This window comes from Leptodactylus fuscus, chromosome 2 (genome assembly GCF_031893055.1).
Source record: "Leptodactylus fuscus isolate aLepFus1 chromosome 2, aLepFus1.hap2, whole genome shotgun sequence".
Taxonomy (NCBI): Eukaryota; Metazoa; Chordata; class Amphibia; order Anura; family Leptodactylidae; genus Leptodactylus; species Leptodactylus fuscus.
The window spans coordinates 156,565,516-156,585,521 of record NC_134266.1 but is presented as its reverse complement, the minus strand read 5'-3'; the positions used below and the strand labels follow the sequence as shown (position 1 = coordinate 156,585,521).

Genomic DNA, 20,006 nt, shown 5'->3' with positions numbered 1-20,006 from the left:
CAATCAGCGCTGGCTCTGCTGGAGGAGGCGGAGTCTAAGATCGCTCCACACCAGTCTCCATTCAGGTCCGACCTTAGACTCCGCCTCCTCCGGCAGAGCCAGCGCTGATTGGCCGAAGGCTGGCCAATGCATTCCTATGCGAATGCAGACTTAGCAGTGCTGAGTCAGTTTTGCTCAACTACACATCTGATGCACACTCGGCACTGCTACATCAGATGTAGCAATCTGATGTAGCAGAGCCGAGGGTGCACTAGAACCCCTGTGCAAACTCAGTTCACGCTAATAGAATGCATTGGCCAGCGCTGATTGGCCAATGCATTCTATTAGCCCGATGAAGTAGAGCTGAATGTGTGTGCTAAGCACACACATTCAGCACTGCTTCATCAAGCCAATACAATGCATTAGCCAGTGCTGATTGGCCAGAGTACGGAATTCGGCCAATCAGCGCTGGCTCTGCTGGAGGAGGCGGAGTCTAAGATCGCTCCACACCAGTCTCCATTCAGGTCCGACCTTAGACTCCGCCTCCTCCAGCAGAGCCAGCGCTGATTGGCCGAATTCCGTACTCTGGCCAATCAGCACTGGCTAATGCATTGTATTGGCGTGATGAAGCAGTGCTGAATGTGTGTGCTTAGCACACACATTCAGCTCTACTTCATCGGGCTAATAGAATGCATTGGCCAAGCAGCGCTGGCCAATGCATTCTATTAGCGTGAACTGAGTTTGCACAGGGGTTCTAGTGCACCCTCGGCTCTGCTACATCAGATTGCTACATCTGATGTAGCAGTGCCGAGTGTGCATCAGATGTGTAGTTGAGCAAAACTGACTCAGCACTGCTAAGTCTCTGCATTCGCATAGGAATGCATTGGCCAGCCTTCGGCCAATCAGCGCTGGCTCTGCCGGAGGAGGCGGAGTCTAAGGTCGGACCTGAATGGAGACTGGTGTGGAGCGATCTTAGACTCCGCCTCCTCCAGCAGAGCCAGCGCTGATTGGTCGAGTTCCGTACTCTGGCCAATCAGCGCTGGCCAATGCATTCTATTAGCCCGATGAAGTAGAGCTGAATGTGTGTGCTTAGCACACACATTCAGCTCTACTTCATCAGGCTAATAGAATACATTGGCCAATCAGCGCTGGCCAATGCATTCTATTAGCTTGATGAAGCAGAGTGTGCACAAGGGTTCAAGCGCACCCTCGGCTCTGATGTAGCAGAGCTGAGGGTGCACAAGGGTTCAAGTGCACCCTCGGCTCTCCTACATCAGAGCCGAGGGTGCGCTTGAACCCTTGTGCAGCCTCGGCTCTGCTACATCAGAGCCGAGGGTGCGCTTGAACCCTTGTGCACACTCTGCTTCATCAAGCTAATAGAATGCATTGGCCAGCACTGATTGGCCAGAGTACGGAATTCGGCCAATCAGCGCTGGCCAATGCATCCCTATGGGAAAAAGTTTATCTCACAAAAATCACAATTACACACCCGATAGAGCCCCAAAAAGTTATTTTTAATAACATTCCCCCCTAAATAAAGGTTATCCCTAGCTATCCCTGCCTGTACAGCTATCCCTGTCTCATAGTCACAAAGTTCACATTCTCATATGACCCGGATTTGAAATCCACTATTCGTCTAAAATGGAGGTCACCTGATTTCGGCAGCCAATGACTTTTTCCAATTTTTTTCAATGCCCCCAGTGTCGTAGTTCCTGTCCCACCTCCCCTGCGCTGTTATTGGTGCAAAAAAGGCGCCAGGGAAGGTGGGAGGGGAATCGAATTTTGGCGCACTTTACCACGTGGTGTTCGATTCGATTCGAACATGGCGAACACCCTGATATCCGATCGAACATGTGTTCGATAGAACACTGTTCGCTCATCTCTAATTATAACCTTCACAGGGGCTATTATTTGAAACTGTGACAGGCAATATCACAGATGTGGCAGACACATGTGGTAATTAGGGCTATTATTGAGCTAGGGCTATTATTATTTATTATTGTTTGCTAGTGAGCTTGCTCTATATATTCCCTGGGTACATGTGATATACATTTATATTGAATGTTGTCAAAAGGTTACAGGTTATATATACTGTACCTTTACAGTCAAATACGTTTAATTGCTCCAATGCAACCAAAATTAAAATTAAGAAAATTTGCAAATATTTTTCTTTTCAGTTTTGGGTCCTCAGTTGCTAAACAAACATATGCTTCACCATGGTAACAGACAACAAATTTTGTGCAGTCTGATCCTGAAGTCAATCTTAGTTCTAAATGTCCATTACTTTTTTACCTAAACAATATTGGAGAGCAGTAACGGACACATGGAGCAGAATATGACAGCCGGATCGGATCGCACATAGTGTTTGTTTCCATGGAGACGCAGGTCTGCACAGCAACTATAGCAAATGGTAGCAAATTTTTAATGAAGAGTATTTGCACAGGTTGCGAAACATACATGACCTTTAACCTCGTACCGCTTATTCCGAGTTCTAAGTAGCTGCAATAGGACTGCAGATGGGAGCCGATACTAAAGTCATAACACAGGTACAGCCATTTGTTACTTAGTTTTGAAACCAGGAAATTGTTTAAGAACAAGACCAGAATCTCAGCTCCAATAGCGATCCAGCCTGAGCAGATCAAAGTGGGAACTTCATATACTTGCAGCTTTACTTCAGTGTATTGGGGAACAGAGGGGCCAGATGGACATGCTGATAGGATGCAGGTATACAAGATCTATTGGGGTCACTTTTGGACACTAAGAGCTTTTATGTAAGTTGTTGGTCAATGGGTGTCAGTTAAAAAAAAAACAAAAAAACAACTGACCGTGTGTCAGGGTTCGTTCACACTTGAGCCCCTGTCCAGTGTTTGCCATTCCGCCGGGTTTCCGTCCTCAGCCCCAGTGAAACTAGACAGGGGACGGAAACCCGGCGGTCTGCTTTAAAATCTATTCACTTGAATGGGTTTGTAAAGGTGACCGCTGGTGCCCGCCTGTGGCCTATCCCCGGGGAAACTGTTTTTTTTTGGCTGGGCACAAAGTTGGACATGCAGGACTTTGTGTCTGGCTAAAAAAACTGGTTTCCCCGCAGAAATGGCACAAACTGATACATGCGGATTACTTTTAAAACCCATTGAAATCAATGGATTTTAATCCGGACAGTTTGAAATCAGCTATTGAATATTTCAAATACTGATTCAAACGGATTTGCTGAACGCAGATGTGAACCGGGCCTTAGAGTCCACTTTAATTCACATGCTTTAAGCAAGTCATGAATAATTTGGTATTGTGTATTTTTTATGTATTTCAACACTGTAAAGTTATTCATCCTAACACACAGACAATATGTTATAAGATCAACTTTGGTCAGGTGTTACTTACATAATATTTGTCGTCACTTTGATTGTAAGCCAGTTTGACAACACCATACGAGCCCTAAAAATAGAAAGATATGTAAGATGACTGAATATCACGTTCCAAACACTATGGGTGTACATGACATGAGTTCAAGATAAGGTTTTGCCAGGTGCACAGAGAGTGATAGCTGAAAAACCTGCTACTACACAAATCCACAGAGGTTCCCTTAACACAATATTCACACAGGTGGATCATGCTAGATAACAGTCATTGATTTGCCAATGTCAATTATTAAAGTTGAAAAAAAAAAGGGTTTAAACCATCTTTCTAGACAATTTTGTAACATTTCTAACCTGATAGACTTGCACCAGGCAAGTACTGTAATTGTCCTCTGTAAAGTATATAGAGTTTCTGCCTGACCATTTAAGCCTTCCGTAACAAAATCATCTTCATACATAACAATGCACCATCTCATAAAGTAAAGAATACCTCTGTCTGCAGTCACTGGCTGATATGAGCATAAAAGGAGAGAAACTCATGGTGAAGCCACAATCCCCCCCAGACCTCAACCCTATTGAGAAATTTTGAAGTATCCTCAAGCAAAACATCTGAGTGTGGGAGGCAGTTCACATCAAAACAGCAGTCTGGGAGGCTATTCTGACATCCTGCAAAGAAATTCAAGCAGAAACTATCCAAAAACTCCAGTTCAATGGATGTGAGAATTGTGACTGTGCTATCAAAGAAGGAACCCTGTGTTAACGTTAACTGTTAAGATGCTTTTGATTTAAGTAAAAGTGATCTCTTAATGCTGCAAATTCAACAAATGACTATTTTCAGTTCTTTACAACTTATATAAGGTTCAGCAACTATTGTACATAATAATTTGGAACAGTGAATTTTCATTTTTTAATTTGTGATTTTTTTTATATACATTATACTGACCATGATTTGAATTGGCCATTTTGTAGAATAAGACAAAAATATAATTTGCATAATAATTTGTAATGTGATTTAGTCTAAGACATTACATATATATGTTACTGTTACTTTGATGAATGTGTTAGTATGCATAATAACCAGGTATTACACATAATAACCAAGAAAGGTGGTTAATGTAATAATATGGATTTAAAGAGGACCTTTCACCACTTTTGGGCACATGCAGTGTTATATACTGCCAGAAAGCCGACAGTGCGCTGAATTCAGCGCACAGTCGGCTTTCCCAATCTGTGCCCGGTGTAAAGAGCTTACGGTGCCGGTACCGTAGTGCTCTATGGTCAGAAGGGCGTTTCAGACAGTCAGTCAGACATCCTTCTGCCTCGCAGCGCCTATAGCGCTGTACTGTGGAGCGGGGAGGAACGCCCCCTCCCCTCCTGATAATACTTGTCTATGGACGAGCTGTGTGAGCAGAGGGAGGGGGCGTTCCTCCCCACTCCACAGTACAGCGCGATAGGCGCCGCGAGGCAGAAGGACGTCTCTGACTGACTGTCAGAAACGCCCTTCTGACCATAGAGCACTACGGTACCGGCACCGTAAGCTCTTTACACCGGGCACAGATCGGGAAAGCCGACAGTGCGCTGAATTCAGCGCACTGTCGGCTTTCTGGCAGTATATAACACTGCATGTGCCCAAAAGTGGTGAAAGGTCCTCTTTAACTTATCATTTATCTGGTTATTCCAAACCCTCTTGATGGGGGGTTACAACATGGCAAACTGTCATGGCAGGTGGAATTACACAGTAACCCATGCATCTTGCAGCTACGTTTTCCTGAAATACATTTCCCCCTACAGTTACAGCTTTTGAAACCTTGTCCACCTGTGATTGAAGATTTCCTGGCACACTCATGAAGAGTCACAATTACATCTGGAACTTCCTCTTGTGAAATGAAATTCTCATTACAAATGGCAAACTGGTTCCTAGAATACTTTTGAGCAAAGTTTCCTTTCTTAGTGCCAATCTCATACATTTTACCATCAGCATCCATCTGCAGAATGACCCCAAGAATGTTCCTGGAGTCACTTCCGTCATTGTCCACATCAGGAACCCGTATTTTTACAGTGTCTCCAATCCTGCCTCTTGGAAACTTAAATTCAGACATTAGCCTCATCTTTTTTGTCTTGCACTACAATGCACTTATAGCATTTTCCCTCGTTAAAACAACTGGTACCTCCATTGTGCTAAAACGACTGGTATCCATATCTAGATGACACAAGACATCTACACTCAATGAACACTCAACCTCGATTGACATGAAAGCAAACAATCAGATGCCACATGCCGAACTGGTCGAACCGTGCACACAGTGTGACATTTATCATACTAACTTGAGGGTGCTGGATATTATTACTAATAACATATGTGATTAATTCTTTTAAATACATCATATTTATTACATTAACCACTATCATTGGTTATTATGTATAATAACCAGTTATTATACATACTACCCACATTTATCAAAGTAACAGTAACATATGCACACATACCAACATAATATACTGATAATAAGCTTACATGCACAGATAAAAAAAATTCAGTAATGATATAAGGATATTTCATTCATCTTGTTGTATAGAAAGATATTCTGCTTTTTAAATATTGTAGAAATTGCTGGAGCACGAGTGTGAAAGCAAAACCAACATTCAAAAGTGACCAAAACATCAGCCAGAAAGCATTGGTACTAAGATGTGGTCTGTGGTCCCCACCAGCAGAACCCCTCCTTTATTGACTGTGTCTCGATAATTGCCAATCACTTCCATCTGTTGTCTATTCTATTTGCACAACAGCATGTGAAATAGATTGTCAATCAGTGTTGCTTGGAGTTACATTGTGGTCCCTTTATTTTTTTGAGCAGTGTAGTAAATATTGAAAAACCTTACAAATCATACATTTGCTAAATTTGAAAGAGTCTCAAATATCTTTTCTGGAAAAAAAAACAGCAATATCATCCGTATTACAATAAAACCAGCAATATCATCTGTATTACAATATTTTCACATAAGAAATACATTCAATGAGAGAGAAAAATAAACCACTAAGAAGGAACAATGATGATATATGTTACAATTACAATATCAGACACCAATGACACCACTCCACATGGTAAAGACAGTAGCTGGTTGTCAATGAAAGCACACATAATGAGCAATACAGGATTGAGTGATAAGGGCGCCACCTGTGTCTAGCTGGTGGACAGGGACACAGTGGGAGATTCTTGTGCTTAACAACTGATCAAATGATTCTCTCTACTAGTAGTCGGTCTGGGCCGTCAAGAGCCTGTTCAACATCTCAGCAGGCCCTCATGTAACCACTTCTCCCAACAATTCGTAACTGCTAGGTCACAACCGCCTAGATTGCAGCAATTCATCGACATGGCCTGCTTCTCTTTAATGATGCACACTCTCTCAAACTGTGTCAAGTGGGCAAAATGTCTTCAGAGGCATATCTATCAGTCAATGATCTTTCACCAAGAGGTACACTACCCAAAAGTAGCCTCTTAGGACCTTTTTCTAAGGCAGTGGGAGAAGCATTTTTACATTCAATGTGACAAGACCAGTGTCTAATGAGAAAAAAAACCTGCAATAATCCACGTGTCTGCCCGAGAAACAAGTGCATGATGAGTTTTGCAGCAATCACACTTTTCTTTCTGTGCACGTTATTAGTTGTGAGTGCATATCTCTTTGCACAAGGAAAGGGTAGTAACTATATAAGACATTTCATGCTAAGCTAATAAAAAGGAATGTAAATATTAGATACCAGCTGAACTTGTTGGACTTGTCTTTTTTTTATGTTTGTTAGTACAGTATATCTTGAATTGCATTTAAAAACCAGCATTACTGGAGAACATTAAAAAAAAAAAAAAAGTAAATTAGTGCCATTAATTTATTCTAATATAAGCCACCTCTTCTCAGGTCCTAGAATGACACCATACTCACATTTGTAAGTTTAATACTGATCTACTCCCACATTTCGCTGGCAGAAACCTTGTTGAATGTTGCTAGGCAAAAAGTGAATAATATGGAAAATAGAGTATTTACTGCTTCCACTATGAGACAGCAAACATTTAATGGATTTTGGTCAAAATGTGGCTGCGTACTACGTGCAATTTATTTTCCCATGCAGCTGTATTTTAGTAGGTCAACAGCGATGCAAACACATTTCCCATGAGGCTTGTTCTGACAGTTATTTGTGATACCATGTCACATCTACTTATGTTCCGATTGTTAGGTAATAGGATTTTTTATGGGACAATTATTTGAAAAAAGGTTGATATATATAACAGATATGTTACGAAATATTCACAATTGGTACAATTGGGTTACCTTTTAAATTGATCAAAAGAGACTTAAAAATAGAATATGCTACAGCAATTTGCTGTGATATCATCTGGAAATACATCAGGTTGCTGATATCAGAATGCTATTACTGAAAAAACAAGAAAATTATTATAAAAGACAATACGCATGTGATTACCGATATGATAAAAACACTTTTCTACTTGGCTTAGTAAGTTTCAGTATGTCATGACTACAGACAATTCACCAATTGGCAGAATTACTGGTCAAAAACCCAATGATGGCAAAGTTGCCCATGATGTCAAAATCATTATGGTGTATTAAGCTTCACATGCAGCAGCTACTGGAAAATTTCAAAAATTAAAATGGTTTTGGGTGCAGTAGATACTGGGTGCTGGGGAAAGGGAGGGGGTGTTTTGGTTGTCTGTCTGCCCCTTCCCTGAGCTTGAGAACTGTTTTTTCTTTCCCCACTTGGAATTCAGTCTGGCTGAATATAGGGTATCTGCAGTGCTCCTATTAACGCCTTCCGGAACAGGAGCACTGCAGACACCCTATATTCAGTAGACCGGGCACTTTCAGACACAGGGATACCTAATGTGTATGTGTTTCACAGAAATTTTGTGTGTTTGGATGTTTGTTCCTCAATCACTCCGCAATGGCCGAATGGATTATAGTGAGATTTGCCACATACCTAGAATGGCGCCCGGCAGGAAACATAGACTCCTTTAGATCCCCGCAGGTCGAAATCACGGTCGGTGGGGGCTGAAGGACCTGCGCTAACGTCATGCCACTCCTTTGCGCTGATTTCCAATTCGAGCAAGCGATGGAGGGGGCGGAGCTGTGCAGACTCAAGCCAAGCTGTAGCGGGTCAAGCCAGCCGCTGAGGGGTCGCTGTGGGGTGGGGGCCGGGGTCACGGGATGGGGGGTGTTGGCAAAGAGTGGGGGGGTTTAGGCCAGGATAGCCAGGGTCGTAGGGCGGGGGAACACCTAGAAGAGAGGCCGGGGTCATGCGTGGAGTGAGAGGGGAGACCAGCGTCACAGCGGCGATGAGCCAGGGCTGCGCTGCAGGTCTGTCACACACAGGGAGAACGGGGCTTCGGACGAAGTCGCGGGTATTGCTAGTATGTAAATAAGGGGGTCTGTCTTAGTTTGCCTGAACTTTGGGCTCAGCTCTAGATTCTCAGGCAAAGAACGTTTCCCCTCATATACATAAAGAAAAATTTACATGAAATTGAGACTCCAAAACTGAATAACAGAGGTATATATGGAAACCGTAGAATCACTTCTATAAAGTACTGGAATTAGCTTTCTAATCAATTTACTGCTGATAGACTCAGTTTAAAGCGGTTGTGAATGGCTGCACGTATTATTAAATTCCCCCTTTATTGGCTCTTGCAAGGAAAATATATTAGCAAGAGCTAATTTACACCCATAAAAACCAACAAAGGTTGTCTGTAATGATACAATCTATATATCAAAGACATCGTGAAAGCATATAAAGACCTAGAACCAACAACATTTTTATTAAAGAATTACTGATCAAACCGAATGTTTCAATCACATCAGTTAAACTGTTTATTCTTCAGCTCCTTTCCCATTACAGTCTCCTTGTAGCTTTCACTTTCAGTGCATCTGCAGTAGAGGAGAAATATGCAATCTTGGAGATGTTCTGGACGGGCAGCTTATTTACATCAGTACCATGGCACAGAGTGCAAGTTAATGTGAGTCCTGCAGTGACTTATGGGCTTCTTAAGCCATTACACTGTACTGTATGGCAATTCTCCAATTTGTCTAGAAAGTGTACAACTCCTTTAAGTAAGAATATACAAGTACTGACTGTGTGATACAGATACAAAACACGTGACTGCTGAGGCCAATCAGCGGCCTCAGTGAAGGGCATGAGATATCACTGCCTGTGACATCCCGAGTATCTTCCTTGGACCACTGAAGCTAAACAGTGTCTTCAGTAGAAGAGATCCGGAATGTCGGCAAGCATTTTCACTTTGAGAAGACACTGGAGCAGCAGGCCCGGACCACACTGGGAGGACACTGAAGCACCAGGGACAGGTAAGTATGATGTTTTTTTCTCCTCCCCAAGCCTGGGGGAGATGAAAAAAAACATTTGCCTTGTCAACTCCTTTAATGAGGAAGTAAATAGATACAATGAGGCTCTAGAATCTCAAATCAAATTATTCTTCAATTATCAAGGTCTTTACATAGTGATGTGTTCCTTCCTTAGCAGCGTTGTACAATCAATAGAATTGGGTAATAAGTAAAATAAATATGCATTTTCAAGTAAGTTTGTAAAAGTATAGTTATAAAAAAAAAAAAAAAATCCTTACAGAAATATCTTCTTGAAATCACACCCCCTTTAGTTCAAAATGTATGGGACTATGCATGTCATTCTAGACATTGTTAGTTATTCCCAGTAGAATACAGTACAGCGTCTGCTGTACCCTCTGTAAAAGAAGTATTGATAATTTACATTGGGCGACAGTTTTCGGTCTGCTTCTCGGACAGAAAGATCAGTATGGGCAGCAGCACTTATAAAACAGTAGGAATCCTAATACAGAACTCAAGCAGTGACGGAACTGCAGTTAGAAAAGCACCGCACCACTCTATACTGCTCTGTCCTAGTCTTATCTTGATCCCAGATAAGGAGGAGAGCAGCACTTAGGGAGTCTTGCCTTTTTCACAATATTTCTGCCATAAAAAAACACCACTATAAACAATACAAAGTTACTCTAAAATGCATATTCAGTTTACCGCTTTATATTGTATTGTAATGATAAAACCAGTTTAACTTAAAACACCCATCTTTAGGATAGGTCATCAATTGAAGTAAGGGGTTCCACCATCTAGAACACTTTAGGATCTGCTGTCTGAGGCAGCAATGGAGCTCACTGAGCACCTCTTCTGCTTCATAGGCCATGTAATTATAGTCAATAGTCACATGGCTCAGTCACATTCAAGTAAATGGGCTGAGTTGCGATACTAAGTGCAACTGCTATACAAATGTAAGGTGCTGTGCTTGCTTTTCTCTGAAGTAGTTGCAGAACACATCTGAACACCACAGTCTCATCCAACAGCTGATCAACAGACGTCCTGGGTGTCGGACCCTTGCTGATCTTCATTTGATGACTTATCCTAAAGATAGTTTATCAGGTAACAAGCCTGGAAATCTCATTTGAAGCCCCACGCCAAGGATATATTTTATTCTTCAGCACTTGCCATCAGCTGACTGACCACCCAATTCATATACCCTGGCTTGTCTGCAGGTCTATGAAACATACATAGAAAAGTGACTTCCAGCTGATATGTGAACCGCCAGGTCAGTCTGCCAATCATGTGACCAGTTGAAGGACCTGTACTGGAGCTAGTGATTCAATGGATAAGTGCCAGGACCATTAACTATACATCACTATGCACTGTACTACAGGGCTAAAGAATAAAATATATCCCCAGAGTGTGGCTTTAAAGGGACTGTACAGGTTATTTTTATTGATGTCCTATCCTCAGGATGCATCATGAATAAAAGATTAATAGGAGTCATACATCAAGGACCCCTGCTGATCCGAAGCTGTGGCATTTTTTTTTTTTTTTTATGTAGATTGTGAGCCCCACATAGAGCTCACAATGTACATTTATCAGTATGTCTTTGGAATATGGGATGGAAATCCATGCAAACACGGGGAGAACATACAAACTCCTTGCAGATGGTTTTTTGCCCTTGGCAGGATTTGAACACCAGGACTCCAGCGCTGCAAGGCTGCAGTGCTAACCACTGAGCCACCGTGTGGCCCCTAGAAGCTGTGGCATTTGTGTAGGTGCCACTAGCCACACTGCATCACTGCTATAAAGAAAATATGCAATGTAAGTACAGACTTGTCCTATAGAAGTGAATGGGATTAGGCTGTAAGTACACTGCACACATGCTATAAAATCAAACAATGTGTAATATAATAATAGTAATAATTCTAGTATAATAAGAATAAAGAGCTCATAGTGCTCGATCAAGCATCATGGCCCTTACAAGCAGCTGATCAGCGGGTATCAGAACCCACCAATCTTTTATTAGGATAGGTTATTAATAAAAATGAGCTAAGCAGCCCCTTAATAATAAATAGACATTTAATGTGTAGATTTAATCTATACATCAACCCATGTTAAAAATGTATATGGCTAATACATGATTTTTTATGATTGGATGGCTCAAGAAGAATGTAATTTCTGTATCATGTGAAACTGAAGTCCTAAATAAAATTCAACACATGGTAAATGTGAACACAGCTGTAGCTACGTGTCAAACTTTCTGAAACAAAAAACAATTATTCACATGGCTCAGGGCCAAGGTGACTGGAATTCTGCAGTCAAGGAAGTTCTTGCTGTGGACTTTTTATATCGGTAATTGTTTGTAGAGCTTGCCAAGGTAGCGGCATCATGAGAATAGATTGCAAGCTGGTTATCCTAATTACCTAGACAGCTTGATGCATATTCCAGATGCAAATGAAACAGACAAGAACATTTAGATTCAGCGCTGCTTAGCAATTTTATGTTTTTTTCAATAAAGAGAAAGCAGGAACCCAATATAGAGACAGCAGAATTAATCAGGTCAAGCCTAAAGCCCCATGTTGTGGAAACGCAGCTTTTTATGTTACAGATTTTGTTGCGATTTTTAGAGCCAAAGCCAAGAGTGGCTACAAAAGGATATGGGAAATAAATAGTAATTTCTTATACTTTTGCCTTTTGCTCAATCCACTCCTGGCTTTGGCTCAAAAATCTGCAACAAAAAAAGCTGCATTTCCACGGCTTTCCTGACAAGTTTTTTTTTTTCTTTTTTTTCTTTAACAAATATTTGTTCCACCCATAGAATAACTAATAATAAATCAAATTCTAGATGATCTTGTCTTAAAGCTCTGCAATGTGCCATCTTCTGTTATATCTCCTGGAAAGTTGTGAATAAACGGAAAGGGTGTTACTAATTGGGGCGGGGGGGAGACCCAAAAAATGGAAACCCAAGCCGCTTATAAAACGGTTACCTAAGTAAATCAGTGGACCCCATAGAATATAATGGGAACCGCAAGGTTTTTTCTGCAATGCTTTTCATAGAAAGTCCATAGCAATTTTTTCTGCAGATTTTCTGCTTCCATTATACCTATAGGGAAACCAGCGTTTCCATAGGTATGATTGACAGCAAAGGTTTTGGGACTGCTGTGTGTATTTTTCTGCAATGTGTGGATGGGATTCACAAGTATCCTATAGACCAGGGGTAGGGAACGTACAGCTCTCCAGCTGTTGCAAAACTACAACTCCCAGCATGCATACTTGCTCTGCTGTTCTTGGAACGCCCATGGAAGTGAATGGAGCATGATGGGAGTTGTAGTTTCACAGCAGCTGGAGAGCCGAAGGTTCCCTACCCCTGCTATAGACTCTGCAGTGGCTGTAAAATGCCATGGTTTTTACTGCAGCATTTACACCAAGTGGAGCCCCGGCCTAAACTGGTATTAGTTGTATACATTATTGATCTGACATAGCCAAATATCCCTTGTTACTCTTATGTCAGCATATACCTAACCCCTTTTAGCAGTCTTCCTACCTCTGAAAAACTAGACTCCCCAAAGTGTGGGGAGAAACTTGAGAAATACCTGTCATGGAGATTTCATATGTCATTTTTGTTAAGATTTGGAAAAAAGCCTCCCATTGACTTCAATGGGTTCCTTTTTCCTGCTTTCTTCTCCTGTTAGGTGACCTTATTCCTCCCATTGTTTACACAGCATTGCTATAACCATGGACCTGGAAGATAGGACAAGTGACGTCACTTACTCAGTGTCCACAGGACAATCCGTTCAACTAATTGTAGTTTGCTGAAAAAGTCTCTTATTTCTCTATGTAAACACACAGAAAACACGGAGTCCATTGCATACAAGCATCTGCATATTATCTCATCTGTATAAGTGTTATGAGACTTCCCAGGCCCGTTTAGCAAGAGAGAGGGAGGGAGGAGAAATACAGGAAGTGAGAAGAAGAGAATTACAGGCAGAGATGAAACAGTGAAATGGGGAAACCCCTTTAAATGGGTGCCAATACTGATATAGTAACCTGGTCGGGTCACTACACAGAGAAATTAGCTGTCAGCTTCTTGCTCCATTCCCTGTGTATCATAAGAAGTGAGCAGCCGATTCCCCGCTGATGTGTTATTGATTACCTATCCTTAGTATAAGGAACACAAAAAGTTGCAACAGCACTGTGCTAGCACCAAGAACATTATTGATAATTCCTACTGTATCAAAAAAATGAAAACAAGGTTCTTGGTGTTCATTTTGACCAAACTGTATAAGCCCATCTATCAGCAAGAAGGCAACCTCTTTTAGCAGAGTCCCTACACTAAAATGACTCAGGGCTCGTTCACATCTGCGCCCGGTCTCCGTACTTGAGGTTTCCGTTTCCTGCCTAAAACAGAGGCAGGAGACGGAAACCTGCAGGAGACTTTCTCACCCATTCATTTGAATGGGTGAGAAAGCTGTCCGGCCGTGCGCGGCAGTGAACGTTTTGCGCTCTCCGCCGCGAAACCGGGTTTTATAATCCGGACACAGAGTCGGACATGCAGTACTCTGTGTCCGGATAAAAAAATCCGGTTTCGCGGCAGAGAGCCTAAAACGCTCACCGCCGCTCACGGCCGGACCCAGTCTATGGTTTCCGTCTTCTGGCATGCAGAAGACGGAAACTATAGAACGGAGACCGTGAACGCAGGTGTGAACCTAGCGCCACTTCTTTTTGGTCCTTGGCTGTCTATGAATTTAGGACTCACATTTCAGCCATGCTTAGCATACACTACAAATGGTCTTTGCTCTTTGAACATCTGGGTCTCTGAATGAATAAAAGGAAAGTGTAGTTCACCTAAATGCACAATGCAACAAACACATAAAAATAGTGAGCACTTCCAAACAAGCAAGTAACACAAGAGCACAATACCATAGCTGCAATAGAAATTCTTAAACAAAAAGTTGTGCCAAACTTTGCTAGCACTAAGAACATTACTGCCAATTCCAACTGTACATAAAAAAACATCTTTGTTGATCATATACAGTTTGAGTAACATGTATGTTACAAACAGCAGTACTGCTCTGGTGCTAGCAGAGTGCTGTTGCAACATTTTGTATTACGGTATATTGCAGCCATGGCAACATGACCTTTCATTACTTGTTCACATTGTTTGTGACCATCTCTGTGTCTATCCTTATAATAGGTCATCAATATTTTTAGCCTTAAGTAGTGTCATTAAGTGCATGGCAACCAAGAAATCCTGAGTCATGCATTTTAGAGTGACCATGTGTCACCTTTTGCTATACTTTCAGCAGTGATTTTCAATAATCCTGGTAATAGAACAGCATTGCCTTGTTTGTAATATTTACTTATTTCTCAGTGAATTATTTTATTGCAGTCTGAAAGCAGTAAAACTGCTGTTGATAGCCTTGTTTGTCTTATTATTGTTTTGCAACATACATAATATGATATACTGCTGTGACAGCTATGGGATTGCTTGTAACCTTTTGTGCCGTCTTTGGAGAACCTGGTTGTGTTTCTTCTGCCCTGTTCAATTTACATGAGAGCGAGATGTTTGTGGGCCACTGCAATACAGTTCTGCTTACTAGCTTCTGAAGTGACCTGGAGCAACGAGGCTGTGCTAGCAGCATTCTGGGAAGGCCTGTCTGGTTGCATCAAAGATAAGCTCCTAGGAACAGACATCCCCTGGTCACTTGGGCTCCATGTACTGATCAGTATTTCAGGGAATGCCTCAAAGAGATCTCCAATGAAACCACAGCTGAAATCATCACTCCAAGACTTTTTTTTTTTTTTTTTGTTTCAGCTCCTAAAGACACTGAGGAACCCATAAAGGTCAAGTGCCTTAAGCTATCTCCATAAGGTTCTCAACATAGGCACAACTATAACCTTGGTGTCTATTGTGATGATAAGGAACTAATTATTATATCTGCAGTTGTCCCCACAAGCTAAGATCCAATTAGCTTGGAGTAATGGCAGTTTCTAGTTCCATCTCCCAAGCTATATGTTCCAGTAACTCTGATTTCTGGTGAAACCCATGTAATGCAAGACTGGGATGTCTAGGGACCACCTGTAAAATATATTCTGGAACCCACTATCTCACTATATAGCTGCATGCAATAGTTACCTGAAATAAATTCCAAAATGTTAAATTTTTTTAGTTGTAGCTTGCCACCTAGCCCTTGCCTATTAGGTTTTTGATTTTTTTCGGGGGGGGGGGGGGGGGGCTGTCAGTATCACGTTTGCCTTTACCTAGGGCCATGTGAGTTTTGAATATGCCCGTACAGCAGCAAGTCTCAAGACAGAAGACAGACACTGCAAGATGATGGTAATTGGGGCCCCTGCAATTTGAATAAGAAGATGGGGCCCAGGGAGGAAAGGATATTGATTGGCCTGACAATGACCCTAGAGGTCACCTCGGTCTTCTACTGTGTCTAGAATATATAAAAATAAATGGTATATTTTTTAAAATAATCTACCTACTGTAATATACTGACACATAACCTGGTTGAAGTGCTGCATTGTTGGTATCTGTATGAAGTAAAGTGAGTGTACAGTGCCATGCTAGAGTGAGCTGGGGGTCCACCCGATTTAGGGGCTCATCTGTGGGCCAGTCTGAGCCTGAACCCATGTACCAATAAAAGCTTTCCTGAACTCTTCATTGTCTAGTGATCCCACTATGCATTTGAAGAAGCCTTTGTTTGTGACTTCTGTCAATGGACAACCTCTCCCTGAATCTGTATCATTTGCCACAATACGCCTAGAGCTCTAAGTGGAGTCTCATATTCTGAGAAGAGCTCCCAGTACGCCCTACAGGCCCCTGCTCCTGGGATAACACTGTACTTCATTTGCACTTCTTGACAGAGGCAGATTCTCCTTTGAGGACCTTGTTGCCAGTCCAGTTGCTTCACTAAAGCATTGTCTGCATGTCTACCAGTCTCCTGTCTCCTTTGCCAGTCCCTGATCTGCCTTTCTATACCATCCTCCTGCTGGTGATGCAGCTGAGCCTGCCCATAGCTCCTCTATTGTTTCTACTTTATTCACCATTTACTGAACTTGAAATTTTCTTCACTACACTGCTGATTCTGATTCACTAACCTTCTGTGTATGACCTCTGCCTGTTCCTGACCTGTGAACCTGAGCTGATCATCCTAGTCTTTTGGCTTCTTTTACACACCTGCTACAGACCTTCAGACTGTACATAAGCATTTTGCCAGTCCCCTAATACTTGACACTGCCATACAAGGACCACAAGGTAGTGATCTTTGCAGCAAAGATCAGATCCCTATAAAGGGTGAAAAATCGGGGAGTAATAATTGGTTGTGTACTAAATACATCCCAACCTAGGAGTCAAACGGGTTATCTGGTTTCAAATATTGATGGTCTATCTTTAGGATAGGTAATTAATATTAGGTCTGGTCTGCAGGGTCCAACACCCAGGACCCCTGCAGGTCACCGGTACTGAGACACTCCAGTTGACATTATTGGTTACATACAACGAGCTGCGCTGCTCACTCACCATACAAACCTTTGCTGCTCACAATGTATAAACAATGACGCAAAGTACCACTGACCTCCAGGTGTCTAAGGATAGGCCATCAATGTTAGAAACCAGATAACCCCTTTAATGAAAGTTGGGTGTGTACAGTTCTTCATAGCCTTATATCAAGAAAAGCATTTATGAAATAAAAATGTAAATTCTAGGCACATTATAAGTCACCATATCTCCGGAGTGGAACCTTAGCATAATTTACAAGTGATTTAATAACTTGATATTCTCAGCCTTTCTCCAGTAAAGATGTTGTTAGCATCACAGCGCATTACCTGATAAAAGAAGATGATTTGACAGAAAAACTCATACCGCCAGCGAGTCGCCTCGGCTTCAGATTTCTGTTTCTCAACAATCATCAAACAAACCATCTACTTCAAAATCCAGCAGACAGAATTACAGCGTGTTCTTGTTTTATTCATGAATTCATTTTGATACAAGATGCAAACAAGCATTATGTGTAATGCCTTGGGATGGAACAGACATAAATGCAGATTTGTTCAGCTTTAGTCTTGTAAAACTTTCTCTTAAAACAAAACGCTACAAATGAATATTAATTACTTGTAAGTGGAAGGCCGTCAGCTTGGGTGTTTCCAAAAATAAATAAATTAATTTTGGGGAAAACTTGTAGGATAAGATACGATACATGTACGACAAACAGCAATTCCTCTGTGGCCTGTATATTCAGGGAATCATTCAGAAATAAAATGGGATGATATTCCGCATACAGAGTGCTAAAACTCAAATACATTTAGTAAAAACACATTTTAAGGATTACAAAGTACTAAAATACATAAATACATTCATGTACAAAAACCTACTTCACATACACAAAGGACATCAAAATATTCAATACCACTGGGCTGTACAAAGTCTTCTACATGAATTAAAATGAATGGGGTTTTCACATTTCATACATTTACGGAATATTAAACAGGATACGCCACAAGTTTCCAAAAGATGGGACAGGTCAGAGCTCTCTTTGGAGAGAGCCCTATTCTCGGTGGTAGGGAATTGGAATCTCGGGCATGTGTAGTAGCGCCGAAGGGAGCGCTTGACCCTGCTGCTTCTGCTGGACCTTTAGAAAATTGCCTGCTTACGCAACACAGCAAGATGGGAGATTCCCGGGACTCTGCTGGAAATGAGCAGCTCTGGAGCTGGTCAGGCACAAAAATAAGGAGCTGGAACTTACTCCAATCTTACAGTTGGGCATGCTACTACGCGTGCCCGAGATTTCAATTCCCTACCACCGAGAATACAAATGCCTTTTTAAAGGCTATTCAGGCATATGATTATCTCAAATGCTGAAAATCTAATGATAGAGCCCCTTTAAGCATTCTAAGAAAATACACGTGAGATCAAGCTCATTCATATAACCTGTCTACCTACAAGGACCATAAAATTGGAGACAATTTTCCACATAAAATAAAAATGAAGACAGCTGAAAGAAGCAAAAGGCACTGGGCCAACAACTTGATTGTTTCACCAAAGGCCATCATACATTGAGTTTTAGCAAAAATATGAATAGAAGCAATTCTGCATACTTACTTTACCAATTTCACTCTGCAGTTTGTACTGGTTCAACTGAACACAATCCTAGAAATGACAAAAAAAAATAAATCTCAGTAATTGCACAATGCCAAACTATTAGGATAAACCACCATTGCTTGTCCATAAGGCTAGGTTTACATCCATCATCTGCTTATCTGATCCATCTACAAAATGTATATACAACAGAGGCCAATGCAAGAGCATTCATTCACACCCTGTTTATTTAGACTGTAATGTAAAAAATAAAAAAAATATAAAATTGGGGCAGAATAATCAAGACTGACATTTCATATGTCATGGAACTGCCATAGATTTCCTGTATAACACACCAGAAAACTGGCATGAGTCAAAATGGTGAGAGGTGTGCAAATAGTGGAACATGGCTTATGTTTGTAACAAGAAATGGATTACCAAAATATAACCCATCTACACCAGAAAACTATCTTCATAAACTTGTCTCAGGGCTGTTTTTTATTCTCAATTAAGCTACAGAATACCCAGTGTGAAGTTGTTTGGGCTGAGCTGGTGGACACAACTCTAATATCAGTGTTACAGCAGTTGCTACATAAGACATTCAGGAATTGAAGCCATGTCCCATCTTGGATGTGAAGCAACCTGGAGATAAAACTTAGAACTGAAGTGGATAATACTCTCATAAAATGATAATGTGTACTTTTCTATAATCAATAACACTTCATGCTAGTCTCATGTGATTTGGGGCCAAAACATAGTGCTCTTTATTTAAAAATATAATTTTCTGCCTGAAAACCCTTTCTAAAGATCCTACCACTAGGTGTCTCCCTCCTTGGTATTTGCTTTTCACTCCCAGCTACTGGGGAAGATCCATCTTTAGAAATGTTGAGGCTCAAGATAGTGCACAGGAAGCGAAGGGGAGCAAGGCAGGTCTGCTCTGTGTTCCCTGCTTGTACAGAGCACAGAGAGGAATCTGCAGCTCGTCACGGCTCACAGCGAGTGTGATGAGAATCTGCTTAGTTGTTTGTGTTATTGTAGAAGGCATGTTAGCCATAGACTGTAAGCAGTTTTCATAATTGTGCCCAGATTTTTGAGTTGCATCATAACCTGGATTAGTGTTCCTCTATCTCCTTATTCACTTGGGCTTTTCTTGGCTATTTTTATATTTTTTTTTGCAATTTTACAGTTACTCCTGGCAGAATTACCAGGAAAGAAACCAGTAGTAGGAGTAGGAGTAGTATTAA

General features: G+C 41.4%; 1 protein-coding gene across 5 annotated transcripts in view; it reads right to left on the bottom strand.

Moving 5' to 3' along the window:
* The window catches only part of CAMKK1 (calcium/calmodulin dependent protein kinase kinase 1), a 178,156-nt gene that overhangs the window by 85,265 nt on the left and 72,885 nt on the right, over positions 1-20,006 (bottom strand). For all 5 annotated transcript variants that reach the window (XM_075264891.1, XM_075264894.1, XM_075264895.1 and 2 more), the window contains exons 3-4: positions 18,787-18,834; positions 3,358-3,411 (exon numbers count right to left, since the gene is read on the bottom strand). In XM_075264891.1, coding sequence (XP_075120992.1) covers positions 3,358-3,411; positions 18,787-18,834 — 102 coding nt within the window. The remainder of the gene's footprint in view (positions 1-3,357; positions 3,412-18,786; positions 18,835-20,006) is intronic.